This window comes from Magnolia sinica, chromosome 3, assembly GCF_029962835.1.
Source record: "Magnolia sinica isolate HGM2019 chromosome 3, MsV1, whole genome shotgun sequence".
NCBI lineage: Eukaryota > Viridiplantae > Streptophyta > Magnoliopsida > Magnoliales > Magnoliaceae > Magnolia > Magnolia sinica.
Window position 1 is genome coordinate 100,542,362 of NC_080575.1, and position 19,646 is coordinate 100,562,007.

At 38.8% G+C, this 19,646-nt stretch overlaps 1 protein-coding gene across 3 annotated transcripts in view; it reads left to right on the top strand.

The window, feature by feature from the left end:
- Window positions 1–19,646, top strand: part of LOC131240419 (serine/threonine protein phosphatase 2A regulatory subunit B''beta-like) — a 73,216-nt gene that overhangs the window by 51,815 nt on the left and 1,755 nt on the right. For all 3 annotated transcript variants that reach the window (XR_009168751.1, XM_058238632.1, XM_058238633.1), the window contains 6 exons: window positions 3,393–3,534; window positions 4,960–5,107; window positions 5,289–5,398; window positions 18,930–19,086; window positions 19,181–19,306; window positions 19,427–19,581. Coding sequence is in view for 2 of the 3 variants with exons in the window: in XM_058238632.1 (XP_058094615.1) it covers window positions 3,393–3,534; window positions 4,960–5,107; window positions 5,289–5,398; window positions 18,930–19,086; window positions 19,181–19,306; window positions 19,427–19,567 (824 nt within the window). In the remaining variant the exon portion in view is untranslated. The remainder of the gene's footprint in view (window positions 1–3,392; window positions 3,535–4,959; window positions 5,108–5,288; window positions 5,399–18,929; window positions 19,087–19,180; window positions 19,307–19,426; window positions 19,582–19,646) is intronic.

The following is a 19,646-nucleotide window of genomic DNA, read 5'->3' on the forward strand; positions in this document are numbered from 1 at the left end:
GGCAGGATGTTATTTTTCTTGGTGGATTGATCTGGCTAAGGCGCTAAGGCAATGCTGCCTTCTTTCCTTTTCCATGATTGCCTGGAAAGGAATTGAAGACTTCATTTAAAATGTTGTAGAGGATTTAGATGGGCCTCCCTTTCCAAAGGTCGCTGCTTTTTGCTTAAGGCTGGTGGTTCCTCCGCTTGAAGGGTTGATTTGCTAGCTTGATAGAGGTGCACAGGTATAAGTGAGGAGTTCAATTGGGCATTGTTGAGGTCTTGGTAGAAGAGTGCCATTGTCTTTGCTATGATATGCTATTTCAAACTTGTAATCTTAAAAACAAGTCCTCGTTCTTGGGCTGGGTTGTGGAAAGAGCGAAGACATTTTTCTTAGCCTAGAGAGAGAGTTCGTGAGTCCATGATGGCTAACAGTTTTTTTTTTTGGTATGTGATGGTCTTGGTTATTTGGTTCTATGATGAGCATGGTGCTATCGATTTTTTTGGACCATTGGGCTCCAATTTCCCAAATAGGTCAGAGTTGTTGACCATCAACTTGGTGTGGGAGGTTTTACTAATTGGGAGGGCAGATCTTTGTTGGTGGAGGGGGTATTTGGTAATTATTGCTTGGCTCCGGGGAGTTGTGCTCCCTTCGTGTTTTGTCCTTACCAGATTTATGAATTTGTTCTTGTCCATGGATATGTTCCATCATGAAGCTCCATGAGAGGTTATTTGTATCATGGTCTCTCGTACTAGGAAATGGATCCTTTGTGCTTGTCTTTGTTTAGGAGTTCTCTACCATTGATCTCTCTCTCTCTCTCTCTCTCTCTCTCTCTCTCTCTCTCTCTCTATATATATATATATATATATATATATATATATATATATAATGTAATATAATATAATATAATATAATTTTGCCCTTTTGTCCTTTTTAATAAAAGCCTTCATTATCGGATTATATAAGGAGGATCCTGAGATCCCACATGTGGTCCATTGACTTGTAGCGAAAATCACATTTTATTACCGCAATGGGACTTGCTACCTCACCTTTGTGTGGTTTGGGAGAAGTGCGAATATCTCTAAATATGCAATAATATTTTCTTGAAAACATGTATCAATTAGCTTCCCACTTGTCTTTGCAGTGAAGAACTTCAGCGTGCTTTTTGTAATTTTTTTTTTTATATACTTTTGGTCTGATGGTTGTACATGTGTACCTCATCGTGCCTGTGTTTATTATTTTTTCTTTTAAAGAATATATTTAATTAAAAAGAAAATGTAAGGTTATAAATGAGGGAGGGAGTCTCTAATCAAGCTACTGGAGATTAGGGCCCTTTGCCGAATCATTGGCTACATCATTAATTGCCTTATTTACATAAGCAAAGCACCAAGGATAAGCAACCTAGGAAGAATCTGATCTGATCACATTAATTGAGTATCCTTGAATAGTTGGAGTACAACATGCATACCCTGCCATAGGGCCCTAACCTCCACCTCATCAGAATAGGACTAGAGAAGGCACAGTGGTGTGATGGACTTCGCATCAGTCATTTATTACAACCCTCCATTACCAGCTGGGCCTAGAGTATCTCTAGAGAACCCATCAAAGTCAATGATGCAGGATACATGATTTAATGCTAACATGCAATGTGGAGATTATGAAAGAGTCCATATAGTAATTCAATTAACAAAAGATGCTAACCTACCAAGTAATTAAGAGTAAACAATAGGAAATAAAATCTAATTTAACCTAAATCACATGCCCACATTCTAATAAATCATATAAATCAATTAAAACTAGGACCATGGAAGGATAGAACTTCCAATTTAGCATATGCACATTCCATGCTCAAGGGACAAATTCGTTGGTTTTATGATTAGGGTTGGGAAGGGGAAAATCTGAAATTTGGAAAATTAGGGTTCATGGGAATTGGGGATTTTGGAATTAAGGTTTTTAGAAATTGGAAAAAATAGAAAATTGAAGATCTAGGGTTTAGAAGGTTATAATGGAAGGGAAAAGAAGAAGATAAGAGAAGAAGAAGAAGAAGAATACCTTTCGAAGAAGAGAGGGGCATGCTGCAAGAAGAAGACTACCTTTCGAAGAAGAAGAAGAGGAATGATGTACCTTGGGGAATCCATCGCCAAACAAGTTTATACCATTCCACAATTTAATTGGAAGGGAAAAAACCCTAGAAAATAATGAGAAAAATTCCTTCACACAAGATAGCTTCTCTCTTCTTTTTTTCTTCTCAAATCTCCACTAGGGTTGGAACTCCACTCCCCTTGTGGTTTTATAATTGAAAAATTCGGAATTAAAATTCAACATAATTACAACTATGCCACTTACTTAAGTAAAGTGTTCCATCATCCAAAATAAGAAAACTAAAACATTTATTATCAATCCCAACCATCAAATAAATCGTAAAAATAACAAAAAACATAAAGAAAGCAAGATCAGATTCCAATGGGCCCAAATCAGGAAGATCTGGTGGCCCGATGGCCTGATCGACAAGCTCCAATGGTCGGATCAACACGAAATAGAAATCGTATTACTAAAATGATCTCCTAAGCAGCCCACATGCATTGTCCCAAGATGGGGTCTTCCTGATGCATGTCCAATGCATGTGGGGTCTTCAAAATGGTCTGGCAGGCCCCATCTGGAACTCATCTCCCATCCACAAAGAAAGCTGCTCTGATGTGGGTGGTCGTCTCCATCTCTGGTACACTCGAGTAGGTCTTCTGATGTCCCCATCAGTCAAGCTTCCACTTTCCACTACGCAACCATCACCAAATGAAACGAGAAACAACTAAACTGCTTTTGTCTTCCATGGCTTCTTTCCATCCTCTTCTTAGACTGTCCCTTGAAACTCCTTTAAATTCATTTTGAACCATAGCCCAAGAGATCACTCTCTCTCTCTCTCTCACACACACACACACACACACACTATTAAACTTGGAAGATATTTTGACTTGCATTTTTGAATGCTTGATTATCTCTCTTAGTGGACCACCTGACTGCTAGAATAGATAAGTACCACCAAAATAAAAATAAAAATTGCTCATTTAGATTCAAAACTGCAATTTCATGCATCTAATAATGTATGCACAAAATCAAACCTGTTTCCAAATCCGTCTATCAGTACTCTCATCTGGAATGAACACCTCTTCCATAAGGGAAATAATTGCTAAGTATATGGTAGTTATGTTCACTTGATCCCTAACATATCTGTTAACGTTCATAACGTGTTATATGGGCCTTCATTGTTTTTTTCATTTTGACTAATCTATGCATGTCTTCTCAACTTCTTGATGCCTAGTTCAACATACTAGCTCTGAAGCCCTTATATAATTGAGTTACTAATACCTTAATAACCATGCAATTTGCTGTCACTGATACATTGTCATATGGAACAGCTGAAACTGTCATATACAGAATATTTTACTATGTGAATAGAGCGGCAAATGACCGTCTCACCCTCAGGGAGCTGAAACGTGGAAATCTAATTGCTGCAATGCAACATGCAGATGAAGAGGAGGATATTAACAAAGTCTTGAGGTAGGTTGAAGAGTCTGTAAATTATTTATTTTTAAAAGAGATCTCTTTATAAGGTGTGTACTATGGATATTCTTTTTTGTATCTAATATGCATTTCTAACTGTGAAGTGCTCATGAGAGAAACCTCAACTCACGAAGCAATTGAGATTTATTTTCTCTTGCATAGGGGAGAATATCTGTATATTGTGCCTGCCACTTGAATCTCTGTGTTCAGATTTTTGTTCCTCACTGCCAGCAGATCTCTAAACACTGTTACATGGAAACCAATCTTTCCTTTCCAAGGGCATTTGCTTGAATTATATTGTGGGAAACCATTTGTATTATATTTCATAGGGATTATTATTATTATTATTTTTTTTAAAAAAAGACTCATTATTTTGGAATTTACATCCTGGTACAAAAGGGTGGTGTGTAATAGTGGCTCACAGATTGTTGGATCAGATGGTATCTAATTACCTGAAAGCGATCTGCTCCTGTGCTAGAGAAGAATTTCAGGGTCCTGCCCACAGTAAACGTGCAGTGCAGACGCTAACTTGTGGGATTTCGTACATTCAAAAGTAGATCTGCCAGGACCAATCATGGATGTGTAGGGCTTACTAAATCTTCTAAATAGAAAGATGTCAAATCTTTGGTATGTTGACCCAAAAATGGATGGTGGTGAGAGAAAATACAGCAATGGTCATCTGATGGACAAACCGACAAAGGTCAAACAATGAATGGTTTAGACATTTGAATGTGAAAAGTTTAGTGGGCATCCCTTATATAGAATGAGTCTCTCATCAGATGAATGATTTGGATCGTTGGAACATGGACCCCTCATATATCTAATCATGTGCATCAACAAGTGGCTCATGTTTTGCTGATCTGACCCAGTCATCTGATGGGCCACATTGTTGTAGGTGAGGCACCACTGCACCAGAAAATCAGATCGATGTAATGATCCTCACCTCTGATTTATGATCACTTATTTGTTGAAATGGGACCATTGGATTTTTTTAACTGTCCAAAAAACTGGAGGGAATTTTTGTCATTTACAAAAAAATAAGTACTTAATCTAACTGCAGTTAGAGAAATCTAATGGGAGGATACAGAATGAAAAATGCCTAAATAAGGTATCTTAATGAAAAGCCTTCTTAGAAAGAGTAGCTGGATGTAAATTCCAAAATAATGAGGTAGTCTTTTGTAAAGGTTTCTTTTTCATATATTTGGGATGACATGGAAAATGGTTGAACGATTTCCCTACTTCGGGAAGCATGTGAGAATCAGTTCTCAAATCTTTAATGCCATGGTGGCTAAATGTGATGTTAGCAAATGCAAGTTTGATCTTATGCATCCATCCATGGAAAATGCTGCCTATTGTATGATTTGGTATTGCAAGAGTCTAAATCTTCTGTTCATTCCTTTTGTTTCTTGGTTCTTTCTGCAGGTACTTCTCTTATGAACACTTTTATGTGATATACTGCAAGTTTTGGGAGCTGGATACGGATCACGACTTCTTGATCGATAAGGAGAACCTTATTAAATATGGTAACCACTCTCTTACTTACAGGATCGTCGAGAGAATATTTTCACAGGTTTGTACTTTTTCCATGCAGACTGCATCAATCAATTTCTGTGTTCAGCAAAAGGAAAGCTTCAGAGCATAATTTGATTTCCTTCTTATATTATTAACGTCTTAAACTTCTCACAGAATCTTTTGTACGTACACCCATTTTCGTATTCCTCTGATATTGTGATGTTTTACTCTTATCACAGGTCCCAAAAAAGTTCACTAGCAAGGTCGAAGGGAAGATGGGCTATGAGGATTTTGTTTACTTCATGCTGTCTGAGGAGGATAAATCATCAGAGCCCGGTCTTGAGTATTGGTAGCTTTCACACTCCGTATTCTGTGAATATATGGATTTAGCTGCAATATTTTGATTGACTTTTATTTGTCACCCTTCAAAAAGAAAAAAACAAGGGCATCCATATGTCTCTGCCATTGTTTTGCATGATTTCACCCTTCATCTTGTATTTTCTGTTTTTAAGGTCACTTTCATCTAGCTAGAGGAAAGAGTTGCTTGTAGGACTATGTTGATTGTTATTGTTGTTGATGTTGATGTCTAGGAAGAATGTTGTTAATGCCATTTGAAGTATTTTGTGAGCTTATGTAATGTTTCTTGGATTTTCTCTTGACTGTGTTCACTAATTGTGATGATTCGAAATGGAAGCGTGCTTCATTAGTAGCCAGAGGAATTTTCATGCTAGAAGAAACTATGTCAAAGATTAACCCACTGAAGAACAGTATCTGAAAATTCTCCTTCATTGGGACCATTCAAAAAAAAAAGAAAGAAAAGAAGCAAAAAGCAAAAAAGGATCCTTCTTCATTGGGGAAGAATACAATTGACCTTTCTGAGCTTAAGTTTTTTCGGTTGCCACATGAATTTGCTCAGTGTGCTGTATGACCTTTGAGCAGATTGTCTGTTAGAAACTTAGAATCAGTGGCCTTGAAAGACCTGAGGTTTGCTGAATCAGTGGCCTTAAAAGACCCAAGGTTTGCTAAGTCCATACACATGTAAAAGGGAGCCCATCTACACATCACTATGTACTAACAGGGCATATGTGTTTGAAATCCAGGCCATTGTCTGTCACACTGTTTAGATTCCCTTTCACATGTATCAGACCAATCCTCTCCTCAAATAGCCATAGTCCATGATGTTGGATAATGAATGATGGCTCACAAAAACCTGCCTAAAGTTTCTGACCATCCATTTGTTTCGTAAACTGTAGCTCAACTGATGAGTGAACAGGGCCAGTGAGTCCCACCTTGGCACCTGGGTGGTGTAAACGTAGGATATAAAAAAAATTATTTGGATGTAATCTGTGATTCACGTAGGTCTTAAGATGATTCATGTTACTCTATATGATTAGGGTTTCACTAAAAAAATCATAATCAATAACTACATGGTAAATTTGCAGTAGGCAAATTGAGCATCTCACCCTTCCATGAAATGAGTTAATACAGGTGATTATTTAGCCATACATTAAGGGTGTGTTTAGATGGCTGGATTCCATGGTAATGTTTTGTAAAACTCACATCATTATTCCTTGTAGCCGATTGGAGAAACTAAGTTGTCAAATCATAGTAATCCATCAGACTTACCACCAACTTGGACGGGCGAAGGAGCATCAAGGTGGCATAGTTTCGTGGGCCCCACCATGATGTATGTGTTATATCCACACCATCCATTCATTTTGCGAGATCATTTTATGGAAAGAGACAAAAAATGAGGCACATCCAAAACAGAAATTAACCACACCACAGAAAGCAGTTGAGATTAATGCTTGCCATTAAAAACTTCCTGCAGTCACAGAAGTGTTGGATGAAGTTAATATTTGGGGCCATGCCCTAAAATGATATTGCAAAATGAAGGGATGGCGTGGATATAACACATATTAGGCAACTTATATCCATATGTATGTAATCACGTGAGTACATTGCATGCATATCAAAAAATTGAAGCTACAATAGTAGTATTGTATTACATATGGCTTTACCTCGGACTACTGTGGTAGTGATAATCATTACCCATTTACATAACATTATGGTGGAATCCAGCCATCCAAGCATGCCCTAAGTATGGCATGATTAGAAAGTAGTGAAATTATCAACTTAAACAAACATGCATAATTTGGAAATGGCAATGGCTCGAGAGTCTGCCAATCACTAGGTCAGGTCAATATGGACTTTGTGGATCAATGAAGTGGGTTACGAAATGTTTTCTACATAAACCAGTCTTTTAAATGGCAAATAGCATGTTGTGTAGCATTCACCCCTCTAATGCGTGAGGCATAAGCTACATAGTGTGTAGCGTTAGCTACATGCTATTTCTAGGTTTTTAATTAAGGTTGTGCTTCGTTGCCACCAAATTAGACTAGTTAATAGTGAAATTTCATGATATTTGGTGCAACAAACACAACATAAAATAATAGGAAACATAGGGCAAAGAGTAAGTATAAAATGAAGAAAAAGCAACTAAATTGATTTAATATTGTTACTTATATTATTTTACTAAAATCATTAAAATGATCTAATTTTTATTGAAAATAGAAAATGTAACAAATCATCAAAAACATCAATTAATTTTAATGTTTTTGTGAAAGATATCTTTTGAAGTAAGCTATGTAGCATGTGGTGTAGGCCATGTAGCTTGTAGATTATGCAAGTTAGTGTGTAGTGTAGGCTACACATGACTTGAGCTATTTTCATGAGCTACGCAGTGTTAAGGCTAAGCTATGCTATGTAGTGTAACCTACACACTACCTAGTGTAAGCTGCACAGTAGATAGCGTAAGCTATTTAAAACACTGAATTATAAACTTATTTGATAAAAATACATACTACAAAAACCACAAATTTTTTTTTTTTTTTTTAATGATATATAACAAAGAACAAAAACCATAAAAATATCTCTAATGCTGCTGCAATTACACCCACTACTGGTACTACAACCATCACCACTATGACCACTACTATAGTACCACTACCACCACCACCCCCACCACCTCCACTATTGTTCTCACTATGATTACCTCCAACACTACTGCCACTACTACCACGACTGCTACTGTCAGTACCACCAACCACTACTGCTACCACAGCCACTACTACTACCTTAACTGCTACCACTGCCACCACCACGACCACGACCACTATTGTGACCATTACGATTACTTCTACTACAACCACTGCCACTGCTGCTGCCACCACGACGTCATATGTTCAGAGTATTGGCATCATACTATGTATTGCACCTTTGGGGTACAAAAACATTGTGGGAAACATAGGGAAATATCACATGTGATGTATCGTTCTACTTGTCGCAGTCTGAGCCACCCCCTCTTACTCAGGATGCAACACTTCCTCCCAATTTTGTAATAACATAGCACTGAAAAAAAGCCCTCATCTTCTGATTAACCCTAGCCCTGTCCAATAACATACTACTTATTTTTTTCTGAGAATACTCTTACCAGATGAAGTTTTCCCTTGGAATATGTGCTCGTTCATTTCCAACCAAACAGTCCAATAACTGCATATATCCCCTTGCTGCAGCACTTCCCAACCTTGCCCCATGCCATAGCTAACCAACTTCCATAAAGATGAGAAACAGTTTCCAGGAATACACAACATTCCAAATTTAGCTAACACAGCTGACCAAATCTCTTGCGCTACCTCACAGTGAATAAAAAGATCCACTGATTCTTCAGCCTTGCAAGTTGCAACACATCAAACATCTTTTGGACAAGGAGATTACGTGGAAATTGATCTACCATCAAATTTTCCCTAGGCAAGCTTACCATAGATTGCCCACTATAAAGGGAACAATGCAAGTATTATCAGACATGTGGAAAGAGACTTCACCGATAATTTGCCATCAGCTTGCAGGCACTAAATACGCATATCCTTCCCAATGCCAGGAATAAAAATACTGTCCAACAACTTCATTACCTTAGTGAAACTGTCAATTCAGAATCTGTGAGATGCTGCCTAAAGATTGGAAACCAGCATATCTTGTCTCCTATCTTCTGGATCACCTGGGCCAATGTTCTGTCCTATGAGTCACTGCAGCGAACAGATGCTAAAAAACATCGCATAGAGGAGACGGCAAACACCAGCCATCTTTCCAAAATCTTACTCTAGCACCATCACCTAGTTTGGTACAAGTAAAATTGCTCTTGATTCCTTGAATCTTTGTGCCTAAGAGATTGCATGCCAAACAAATGAACCTTTCCTTCACGGCACAAGACTTATGTTCCATCCATTCTTAGCCAGCCTATATCTCGCTTCCAGAAGTCTTTTAACCTTCACGGCTTCCACACATCCAATTTCTCCACCACCATTTGCACAAGAGAGCAACATTTAACTGTTCTGATGGACTTTATGCCCAAACTACCTGACTGCGTTGGCATGCATATGAAGTCCCACGGAACCAGATGCATCCTTCAAGCATCCCTCTCGTCGCTTCACACAAACTTCTTTTGGATCACTTAAAATTTTCATCATTACCGTCATAGGGAATCTCTACATCTGCCTGAAATCTCCCCTTCTTCTGCCAGGAATCTTTACATCTTCTTGATAATCGAGTCCCAACATTGCCACCGGAGGTTTTCCTGAGCATATCAGGACCCCTAAATGCTTTATAGGAAACCACTCCACAGTCCACCTCTGCAGTTATTTGATCCACCAAATTGTTGTGAAAGCTTAAAAGGACGTGGGTGGAGGTAGTAAAACAATACTTGATGACATATGCCCTAACTGAAGTTATGGCCCTTGATAGAGTGGAATGGCAGAAAATGTTTCATGTATCCAACCCCAATTAGTTGGGATAAAGCTTAGATGATGATGATGATGTTTATGCCTGTAACACTTCATTTTAAGGCCGGAAATGGCTTCAAACAGAGTAAAATGTCCCTGAACCTTCAAGCTTCCTCAGTTGAGTCATTACCAATCTGTAACGTATCATCCGCATATAACTGAAGAATGAAAGCCATCCCCCCATTATTTGTGCAGATACCTTGGATAAAACCCATGTTTTCGGTTTTGTTTATCATATGCGACAAAGCTCCTCCAACTATCACAAACAGAAGAGACTGGATCACCCTACTGCAACTTTGAGCACCTTTGAAGAATCAGCCATTAATAATTATAGAAACCATGCGGATGAAATACATGCCCTCACCTGCCATCTGCCCAAGCCCCATGCATTTAATTAGTAGGAGAAAGAATTCCCAAGTAATGCAATCATACACTCTTTCCAAATCTATCTGGAATAGGAATCTTGGATGACTGTTTCTCCTGAGAATATCAATTAACTCATTTACATCTTCCTGTAAAAAAAGCTCTCTAAAGAGAAGACACTACCATCCTAATAACCTTCTTCAATCTGCCCACCAAGACTAGCACAATTATCCTATAAATACTGCTTGTCAGACTGGTAGGCTAGAAGTAAGAGAGGGCCTCTGCTGTCTTTCTTACGAGTGATGTCGATAATGACGCCCTAAAAGACTTGTTGATAAATACTCCTGATAAAATTCCTTAAAAACTGCCATAAGATCTCTTGATATGACCTCAAGCATCGTTGAAGGAGAAGTCAAGGAAAGCCATCCAGGCCTGGAGTTCTATCCGCTGCCACCTCAAATATGACTGCTTTAATTTCTTCAATAAAAAATGATTTCTCAATATCTGCAGTTTAATTGATAGGGATAGAGCTCAGTCTAGCCTATAAAGATGGGACTGAATAGGAGAACTCTCCCCAAACAAGGATTAAAAAGAAAAATTACAAAGCTAGAACACACCTCACCATAGTATTGATAATAAAATCCCCCACCTTGATCAGTTTTATGCAATTGGTTCTTCAGGCACTGGCCACTTTATTAAAGAGAGTTGTGTTGCTGTTTCCCATGATCCATTGCTCCGTAGCCCTTTGCTTCCAGAACATCTCCTCTTCGGAGTAGATCCGAAAGATTGGAGGAGAACTCCAAACACTTGGACTGTTCTACCCTTGACATTCTGCCCAAACGCTTGGACTGTTCCACCCCATCAAGGCCTCCTATTTCCTTGTCAATGATATCCAGCTCTGCTAACTTGTCAACCAGTACCTGCTTTTTTTGAAAGACATTCCCAAAGACCTCTGCTTTCTTTTTTACTAAAACGCTTTTGAGTTCAAGGCTGAAGCAGAGACCTGCATTATCCACTACCTCTGATGCATCCTAACTATCCTTGACAGTGTGGACTGGGGTTTGTTTGTAAATTGGATATTGAAAAGGCACATGATTATGTGGACTAGGGTTTTCTTGATTATATGTTAGGTTAATTGGGCTGTGGTCAGAGATGGAGAAGTTGGATGCGAAGTTGTGTAATGTTAGCTAAGTTTTTTATTTTGGTAAATAGATCTCCGAAGGATTATTTCTTGGCGTTGAGAGGTTTAGGACAAGTGGATCTGTTATCTCTGTATTTATTTGTTGTAGTGATGGAGGTTCTAAGTTGTATGCTATAAAGAGGAGTGGATATAGAAGGTTTTAAGGTGGATTAGTCAGAATTTTAGGCATCTCATCTATAGTATGCCGATGCTACGATTTTGTTTTGCAATGTGGATTCACAACAGGTGGATAATTTAAGGAAAACAGTTGTTTTTTGAGGCAGTTTTGGGTTTAATGGTGAACATAAGTAAAATGAATTGTTGGGGATTTAGATGTCCAAGGAAAAGGTTGGCGAGTATGCTAGAATCTTTGGATGTCGATCAGGATCATTTACCATTATGAATAGGTAAATTGGCTAAAATACTAGTGGGACAAGGTAGTGGAAAGGTTCGAAAGATAGCTATCAAGTTGGGAAAGAAAACATTAAATTTTAAAAGGAAAATTGATGTTGATAAAGGCAGCAATGTCTAATCTTCCGTTCTATTTTATGTCGTTGTTTGGATGTCCAAGCTCAATGTTCATCATTTGGACAAAATTAGGAGAGATTTTCTTTGGAGAGGACACAAATTTCATTTAATGAATTGGGAAGAGGTATGCAAGTCATTTCAAGAAGGGGGAGCTGGTATAAGAAGTTTGGAATTGATTATGGTGTTTTGGGGGTAAGTGGTTGTGGCGGCTTGGTGGGGAGGAATGTAAGTTACGGTGATAGGTTATAGTCAAGAAATATAGAGTAGAGTAAGGAGGAGGATGGATATGATACTTCTCTATATAAAGCATCAGGGGCTTGAAAAACAATAACAGGTCTTCGGGGGAAATTTAAGGAGGGGGTTGGCTTTTCTTTGAGGGGTAGTAGTAGCATTAGGCTTTGGAAAGATGTTTGGATGGGTGATCAACCTCTTCAAGAAGTTTTTTCGAGTTTGGCTACTATATCTTTGGATCAATGGATCCAAATATTTTGCTTGCTAGTTGCCTCTCCTATGAAAGAAACGAGGTGATATGGATGCCTTCATGTAGAAGGAATTTGTTGGAAATGAAGTAAAAGATATGATTAAGTTATTGAAATTGCTTTTAAAAGTCACGTCAGTGCCGGGCGAGAGAGATTCTATGGTGTGGATTGAAGCAAAATCCGGGAAATTCAATTAAATCCTTTTATAGTTTCATTTATGGGTTGGGTCTTCATTATAAGGCTCCGCCCTCCGAATTAGCGGCAGGGTTTTAGAATATCTTGGGTTATGGCAGGAGCTATTGAAATGTCTTTCCGAGCATGGCATGGGGGAGGCATTGAAAAGGAAGGGAAGGGATTATGGTAGATATCACTGATGGCTGGTATTTGGGTTGTATGGGAAGAGAGAAACAATAGGTGTAGTCTGGCATCAGATGTCTTCAAGAGGGTTGAAGTGTATGTTTTGGAATGGGCGATTGCTTTTAAGGCAATAGGCTAGTTTCAATCTTCTCCTCGTTGTTTTAGCTTTTTCTATTTTTCTTCTTTTTTCTCTTTGTATTTGTATTATTTTGGCTTCGGCCTTGCAATAATATTTGCCTTGAAAAAAAAACTATCCTTGACTACATTCAAGAACTCTAGATGATCGAGCCACACGCTCTGAAAGTGAAATGACTTTGGGCCTCACGACTACAGCACTGAAGATGAACAAATTGGCCTATCATCGAAGATTGATTTAGGAAGAGCATGCACACTCGAGTTAGGGGAAAAACTATCCCCCCTCCGTTAAAAAGAAATTTGTCCAACCTACTCATCACCATGCTTTATTGATTATTTGACCACAGAATCTAGCACCCAATATTGGGACATCAAGAAGCTCCCATCTCTTCACAAAATCATTGAATCCTGACATGTTTGCAACGATCCAAGAACCTCCTAGATTTTCAAAGCCAAATTTGATCACATCAAGATTTCCTTCTAAACACCACAGGGTGTTCCAAGCTGAGCTCCTAAAAATTATCATGCCTTTGCCCCAAAGGGTTTGCATTGTATTTTGCTATGAAGGTCCACTCTGAGCACTAATTAATTAGTTTGAACTGGATCGACGACGACCATTGCCCTTTGATCACCTTTGACTTATCCACCTCCAATGCATTCCAAATGATAAGAATGCCCCCTAATCGCCCTACTACGTTAATGTACTCCCAAGTAGTCATATTTCCCCAAATCAATCTTACCAACTCCCTGTCCACAACCTTGCACATATTTTCCTGAGTGGCTACTACCTTAGCCTTTGTTGAGGAGAACATTTTTCATCGCCAACCTTTTAGAATCACCCCCGACCTCTAATGTTCTATGATAAGATATTCATTGGTACTCAATGAGAAGAATATCCCAACCCCCTACATACCTTCCCTCACCTTTTTACCCTTGTATTTCATGGAGGATTTGAGGCGCAATAACCATTTTCTTCCTTAGATTTGCTCATGCATGAGCTAGATGGCAATTGATTGCTTCCACAACTTCTGCATTTCATCCATATCTTCCTTGAATGTCTCTTCATCCTCTAGATTGGCCCCCGACTACTTTCCCTAACCCACAGAGATTCCCAAGCATTACCCCCACCAACTGAATCAAGCTCACCTCCTTGCATAGAAATCAGAGCTTTAGATGCTTCCTTCCCCACCCAATCCCACATACCCATGGCATCCCACTAGATATTTTTTGCCACCATGGTCTTATGAACTTAGGCATTACCCCCACTAGCTGAATCCCACACACCCAGGCAATGTTCGAAATATCGGTATCGCATTACGTCTCACATCCTTGGGATACAAATATGTATCGGTTATCGCACAGGATATATCGTTTGTATCAAGTACTTGTCGCACTTTTTGGGAACATGGGGAAGCATTGGGGGAATTGTTGAATTTTTCAATGAAACTTCAAGGATTGTTAAAAAAGACCTTAACACACTTTTAAATCATAACATCTCAAAAAAGAAGTATACATAATAGGTTTCCTTTGCATAGGGTCCTAAGCTATTCGCTGTCTAACTAAATTAATGTAACTATATTCAAATTAAATGCATACCATTTAGGGCCTGCTTGGGCAGTGGTATTACGCCGTATTAGATGGGATTGTATTACTAATCCCACTTTGGAATTTGGGATGTCATGTTTGGAAGGTGTGTGAGATGCGATCAAAATTAGCTTTATATGCTTTGGAATATGAGCCTTGTATTAGAAAGGGTTATGAGAATGCCTCTCAACATTCGACATTGCTTTCCAAATTCATCTGAAATTCAAAACGTACTGTGTCCATCCCGCCCTGCACTATGCGAATCCAGCGAATAGGTGTGGGATCCACATTAGCAAGTTATGTGGGTCCTACCATGATGTATGGGATATATCTAGACCGTCCATCCATTTTCCGATATCATTTTAGGGCATGGGCCCAAAAATTAGGCAGATCCAAAGCTCAAATGGACCACACCATAAAAAGCAATGGGGATTGAACGCATACCATTGAAAACTTCTTAGGGGCCACAGAAGTTTTGGATCAATATGACATTTGTGTTTTACCTTCATCCAGTTCTTTGTGACCTCATGAACAAGTTGGATAGCAAATAAACATCACGGTGGGCCCAAGGAAGGTTTCAATGGTGGGCGTCACTGTCCCAACTGCTTACTAGTGTGGTCCACATAAGCTCTAGATCTTCCTCATTTTTTGGCCCATGCCATAAAATGATCTCGCAAAAAGGATGGGCGGTACAGATATAACACATTCATCATGGTGGGAACCACAAAACTTGTTGACGTCAACACACTAAGAAGGTCACGTCGGTGGCTTGTGATAGTTCCAAACAACGTATCCGGATGGCAGATTTTGCTGCATCCACATCCAATCCAAACGTAATTTGAATTTAAATCCTAGGTTTTGCTTTTTTTATACTTACATACCAAACATGGGATAAACCAAATCCACCGACAATACCATACATTTGCATTTATTGCAACTTTTACAATTCCATCCACCTTAATCCCTCCTAATACAGCTGCCCAAACAGGCCTTTAGAGTGTATGTGATAATCATTTCATCAAATACTCCTAAATACTTTGAAATTAGTCTTAATTGACAGCTGGTTGATGGGAAATTTTGATTTTTTAATATTTTAATAATTTTTAATTAAAAATGATTTTTATTTTCTGAAAATTGATAAGGACTTAACAAATCAATAGATCAACCCTTATACATGCTCGATTTTATGTTTAGAGTGCAACATTGCAAGCAATTTGGTAGAAATCGGGGAAATTTTCCCAAACCAAACCACCTAAACTCAAAATTTGAAATTAGAATGTATGTGATGATCATTTCATCAGATACTCCTAAATACTTCGAAATTAGTCTCAATTGACGGCTGGTTGAAGGAAAATTTTGAAAAAAACATGGAGAACATGAAAAACCAATGGATATCAAAATCAAAGCTCCAACTCCATGATTTTTCATGCAAAACATGAAAAACTAATGGATTTATAACCATTTGACACTGATTTAACATAATTTCAACAAAAAAAAAGGGATCAGAAATTGAAAATGCTCACCGGATCAAACATGTGGAATATATCGGCACTACTTGTGCATTTCATATCGCACATGTGGGATACAAGATATATCGTGGGATGTATCAACCGATATTGTCGATATTTAAAATGTTGATGCCAAGGCCCTAATTCAATGTTAGCATGCGCCGCCTTTTATAGAGATTTGGGCATCTTGTGCCATTCCCCTCCCTGAAGTTTAAAGTTGTTCCTTCACTAGGACCACTGTGAATGAGAACAACTGCAGGCGAAACACGTGTCATTTCCTCTCTACCATGTTCACGTGCTGCTACCACCACCAACTCAACAAGAGAGGAAGCCACGTGTCCTAACCCACCCACTGTCATCCCCATCATCATCTGATTGCCATACATCTATCCTTGAAGAGGACCCAATGAGGCAGGCTGGCCACAACTGGCCATCACCGTCGACCAGACTTAGTACTTGATGAGTTTTGCAACTATGCTTGAAAGAAATTGGGTCCAAAGGTCCACAAGTAGATTCCAAGGGAGGCCCAAAAGCAAGAGAATTTGATGTTCTGCCACATTGAAATTTGAAACATTGGCCATTTGTATTGATTGGATGTTGTCCTTCTATGGACCCTCCCAACACACTAGACTGAGGACACCTATCCTACCCTTCTTATGCTGTTCTGCGAGGCACTGAACTCCGAGCAGCCACACCTCTCTCTCAACTTTGAATGCCTTTGAAACCTCTTCTTCCCTGGAGTCCATCGATGTTGGTCCTCCCTCGCATCAACGACTTGGCCTAAGCGTCAACTGAATTGGCAGACTAGCTCCATCTCTACCACTTCAATCATCAAATTGCCTGGAATACGTCTAGTTTCTTTGTCCTAATTTTGATCCTAGTCATCTGAAGCTCCAATCCTAGTTTCTTCGCATTCATCTATTCGTAGGTCCATTTCCACCAACTCTCCTATAGAAGTTGCGTTCACAGAGAATATTATTACAATCCAAAGCTCCAGTGGAAGGTCCATCACCAAGATCCGCACCTCCTCTACTAAAAAAATAGACCAATCCTACCATCTCGTTAACGATACAATGAAGCCATCTCCAAAGACAATGGCGATAATAATCAGACGGTCCAATTCCTCCCTTCGATGCAAGGAGATCCACATATGGCTAGAGATTTGATTATGAAGTTCGCCAAAATCGAGCCACTATTCTTGAACCACTCCTCTGTCTGCACTTCTGAGGATCATGGGTGAAACCAGTGCTTGAAGTATTGGTATCACTACAAGTTTTGCTGGCCAGGGATACAGAAACAATATCGATATCGCCGATAATATCGTTGATAACTGAAAATGTAGGGAAACATGGGGAAAACGGTGGAATTTTCAGCGAGACTTTAGAAGATGTTAAAATGTATATATTTGCATATTTAGAAATTAAAAAAACAATAATAAAAAATTTAAAAAAAAATTGAAAAAAGAATGCATATGTAACAAGTTTCCATTTAATGGGGCCTTAAAAGCATGCGTTGTTATAAGAAATCAATCCAACCATCCCATCCAACCTATTTTACCATCCAACCTTCCATCCAAACATTCATCGATATTGCAAAAATATCAACTACACATGATATTTCACTAAGAAATCATCAACAATTGGAAAGGAAATGAAATATTGTGGTCTCAATATCGCTTATGTTGCGATATCGACAATATCGAGATATTATCAAATAGCAAATTGAACACTACATACAACCATGTGCCCATGAAAAAAATCGAAATAAATTTTTTTTTTCTAATAAACAAAATTTTGATGATACCAATACATTGGTGATATTATTGAAATATTGTCGATACACTCATGATACAAGGATTACCTAGAATTTACATAGTCGAAAATATTGGTGATACATTGGTGATATTGATGCATTGGCAATACAAGCGACACCTAGAATTTACATGGTTGAAAATATTGGTGATTACATTAGCGATATTGATACGTTGGCGATACTTAGCGATACATTGCTAATACCTGGAATTTCGAGTACTACCAGCGTTATCGGTATCGCTACCAGTGTTATTGGTATCGTTGAGGTGGAGATAAAGATAATATCAGAGATAATTCGAACACTAGGTGGAACTTAGCAACTAAGCGCCACTCTAGAGCCACCCACGAGTTCTCAATGCCCTTGGGGTGCTTCTCAACCATTGAAAAAAAAAAACCAACAACAACGACCTGCTTCCCATCTCCATATCCTTCCTACATAGTAACTATTTTCCCAAAACTGTGTTCTTGAAGGACTTTGGAGGGCGGTCCGCCCTGCATGCTATGAGCCGTAAAGACATCCGATTGAATATAGTTTCAAATTTCTATGTTAACCTGTAAAGACGTCTGATTGAACCTGTGGTCCCATTGGTCAATTGTTCCATTAGATGAGCTATCTGATCGGATATGTGGATTCCGCTGTCCAATTGGAGCACTGATCTGGTCCATAACATCCATCAGGACCATTGATTGGAGATCCTGGTCTTTCGTCAGCTTAATTTGGACCCGTACAGTCTAGATCTTTAATCGGGATGGTTGGATGGTCCATATCCTTAATCTGGACGGTTGGATATGCCAAATTTCTAATCAGGACGTTTGGATGCGCCTTGTCTTCAATCAACCAGCGAAGAGATGACTCTTGGTCTTCCATTGGATGATTTGACTGGTCCTGCATAGTGTTTATTGGAAATGATAACACTAAGCTAGAACTTATGACTTTTATCTCTTCCCTTTCAAATTTCTGTGAGATGAATGTCATTATGAATGCTGTACAGATTCTATTTTAGTATTTGTCCAATGTGGTCTCAATTTAAATCATAATTTTATTCATTATATATGGCTTGTACATGGTATTCATCTTACTCATTTTTATTTTCCAGGTTCAAATGTATAGATTTGGATGGAAATTTAGTACTCACGCCCAATGAAATGCAGTTCTTCTATGAGGAGCAGTTGCATCGTATGGAATGCATGGCCCAGGAACCTGTGCTCTTTGAGGATATTTTATGCCAAATGGTTGACATGATTGGACCAGAGGTTATCTTGTTTTTACTAATTGTCTTGTGGATGGTTGTTTATTGTATTCCAACTAAAGATCACTAGCCATGACACCTTCAAGTTTGCCTTGCAGAAAGAGTCCCATTTTACTCTACGTGACCTAAAAGGCTGCAAACTTTCAGGAAATGTTTTCAATATCCTTTTCAATCTGAATAAGTTCATGGCTTTTGAAAGTCGTGATCCATTTCTCATTCGCCAGGTAACTGCAACACTTCGCATTTCGTGTGTGCCTTTGAACTTGGTCACTAACCTGAGAGATGGTAGTGTTCGCCTAGAGACTTACTGATAACCTTATATATGCTTTCAATTGGCTGAGCAGGAAAGGGAGGATCCTACCTTGACAGAGTGGGACCGGTTTGCCCATAGAGAATATATTAGACTTTCCATGGAAGAAGATGGTGAAGATGCCTCCAATGGAAGTGCAGAAGTGTGGGATGAGTCGCTTGAGGCTCCTTTTTGAATTTCAACAACCAGGTGAGTCTTTTGTCATCATTGTTTTGTCTTGCCTTTCTTTTTGTGGTTCACAGTTGCATTGTTGA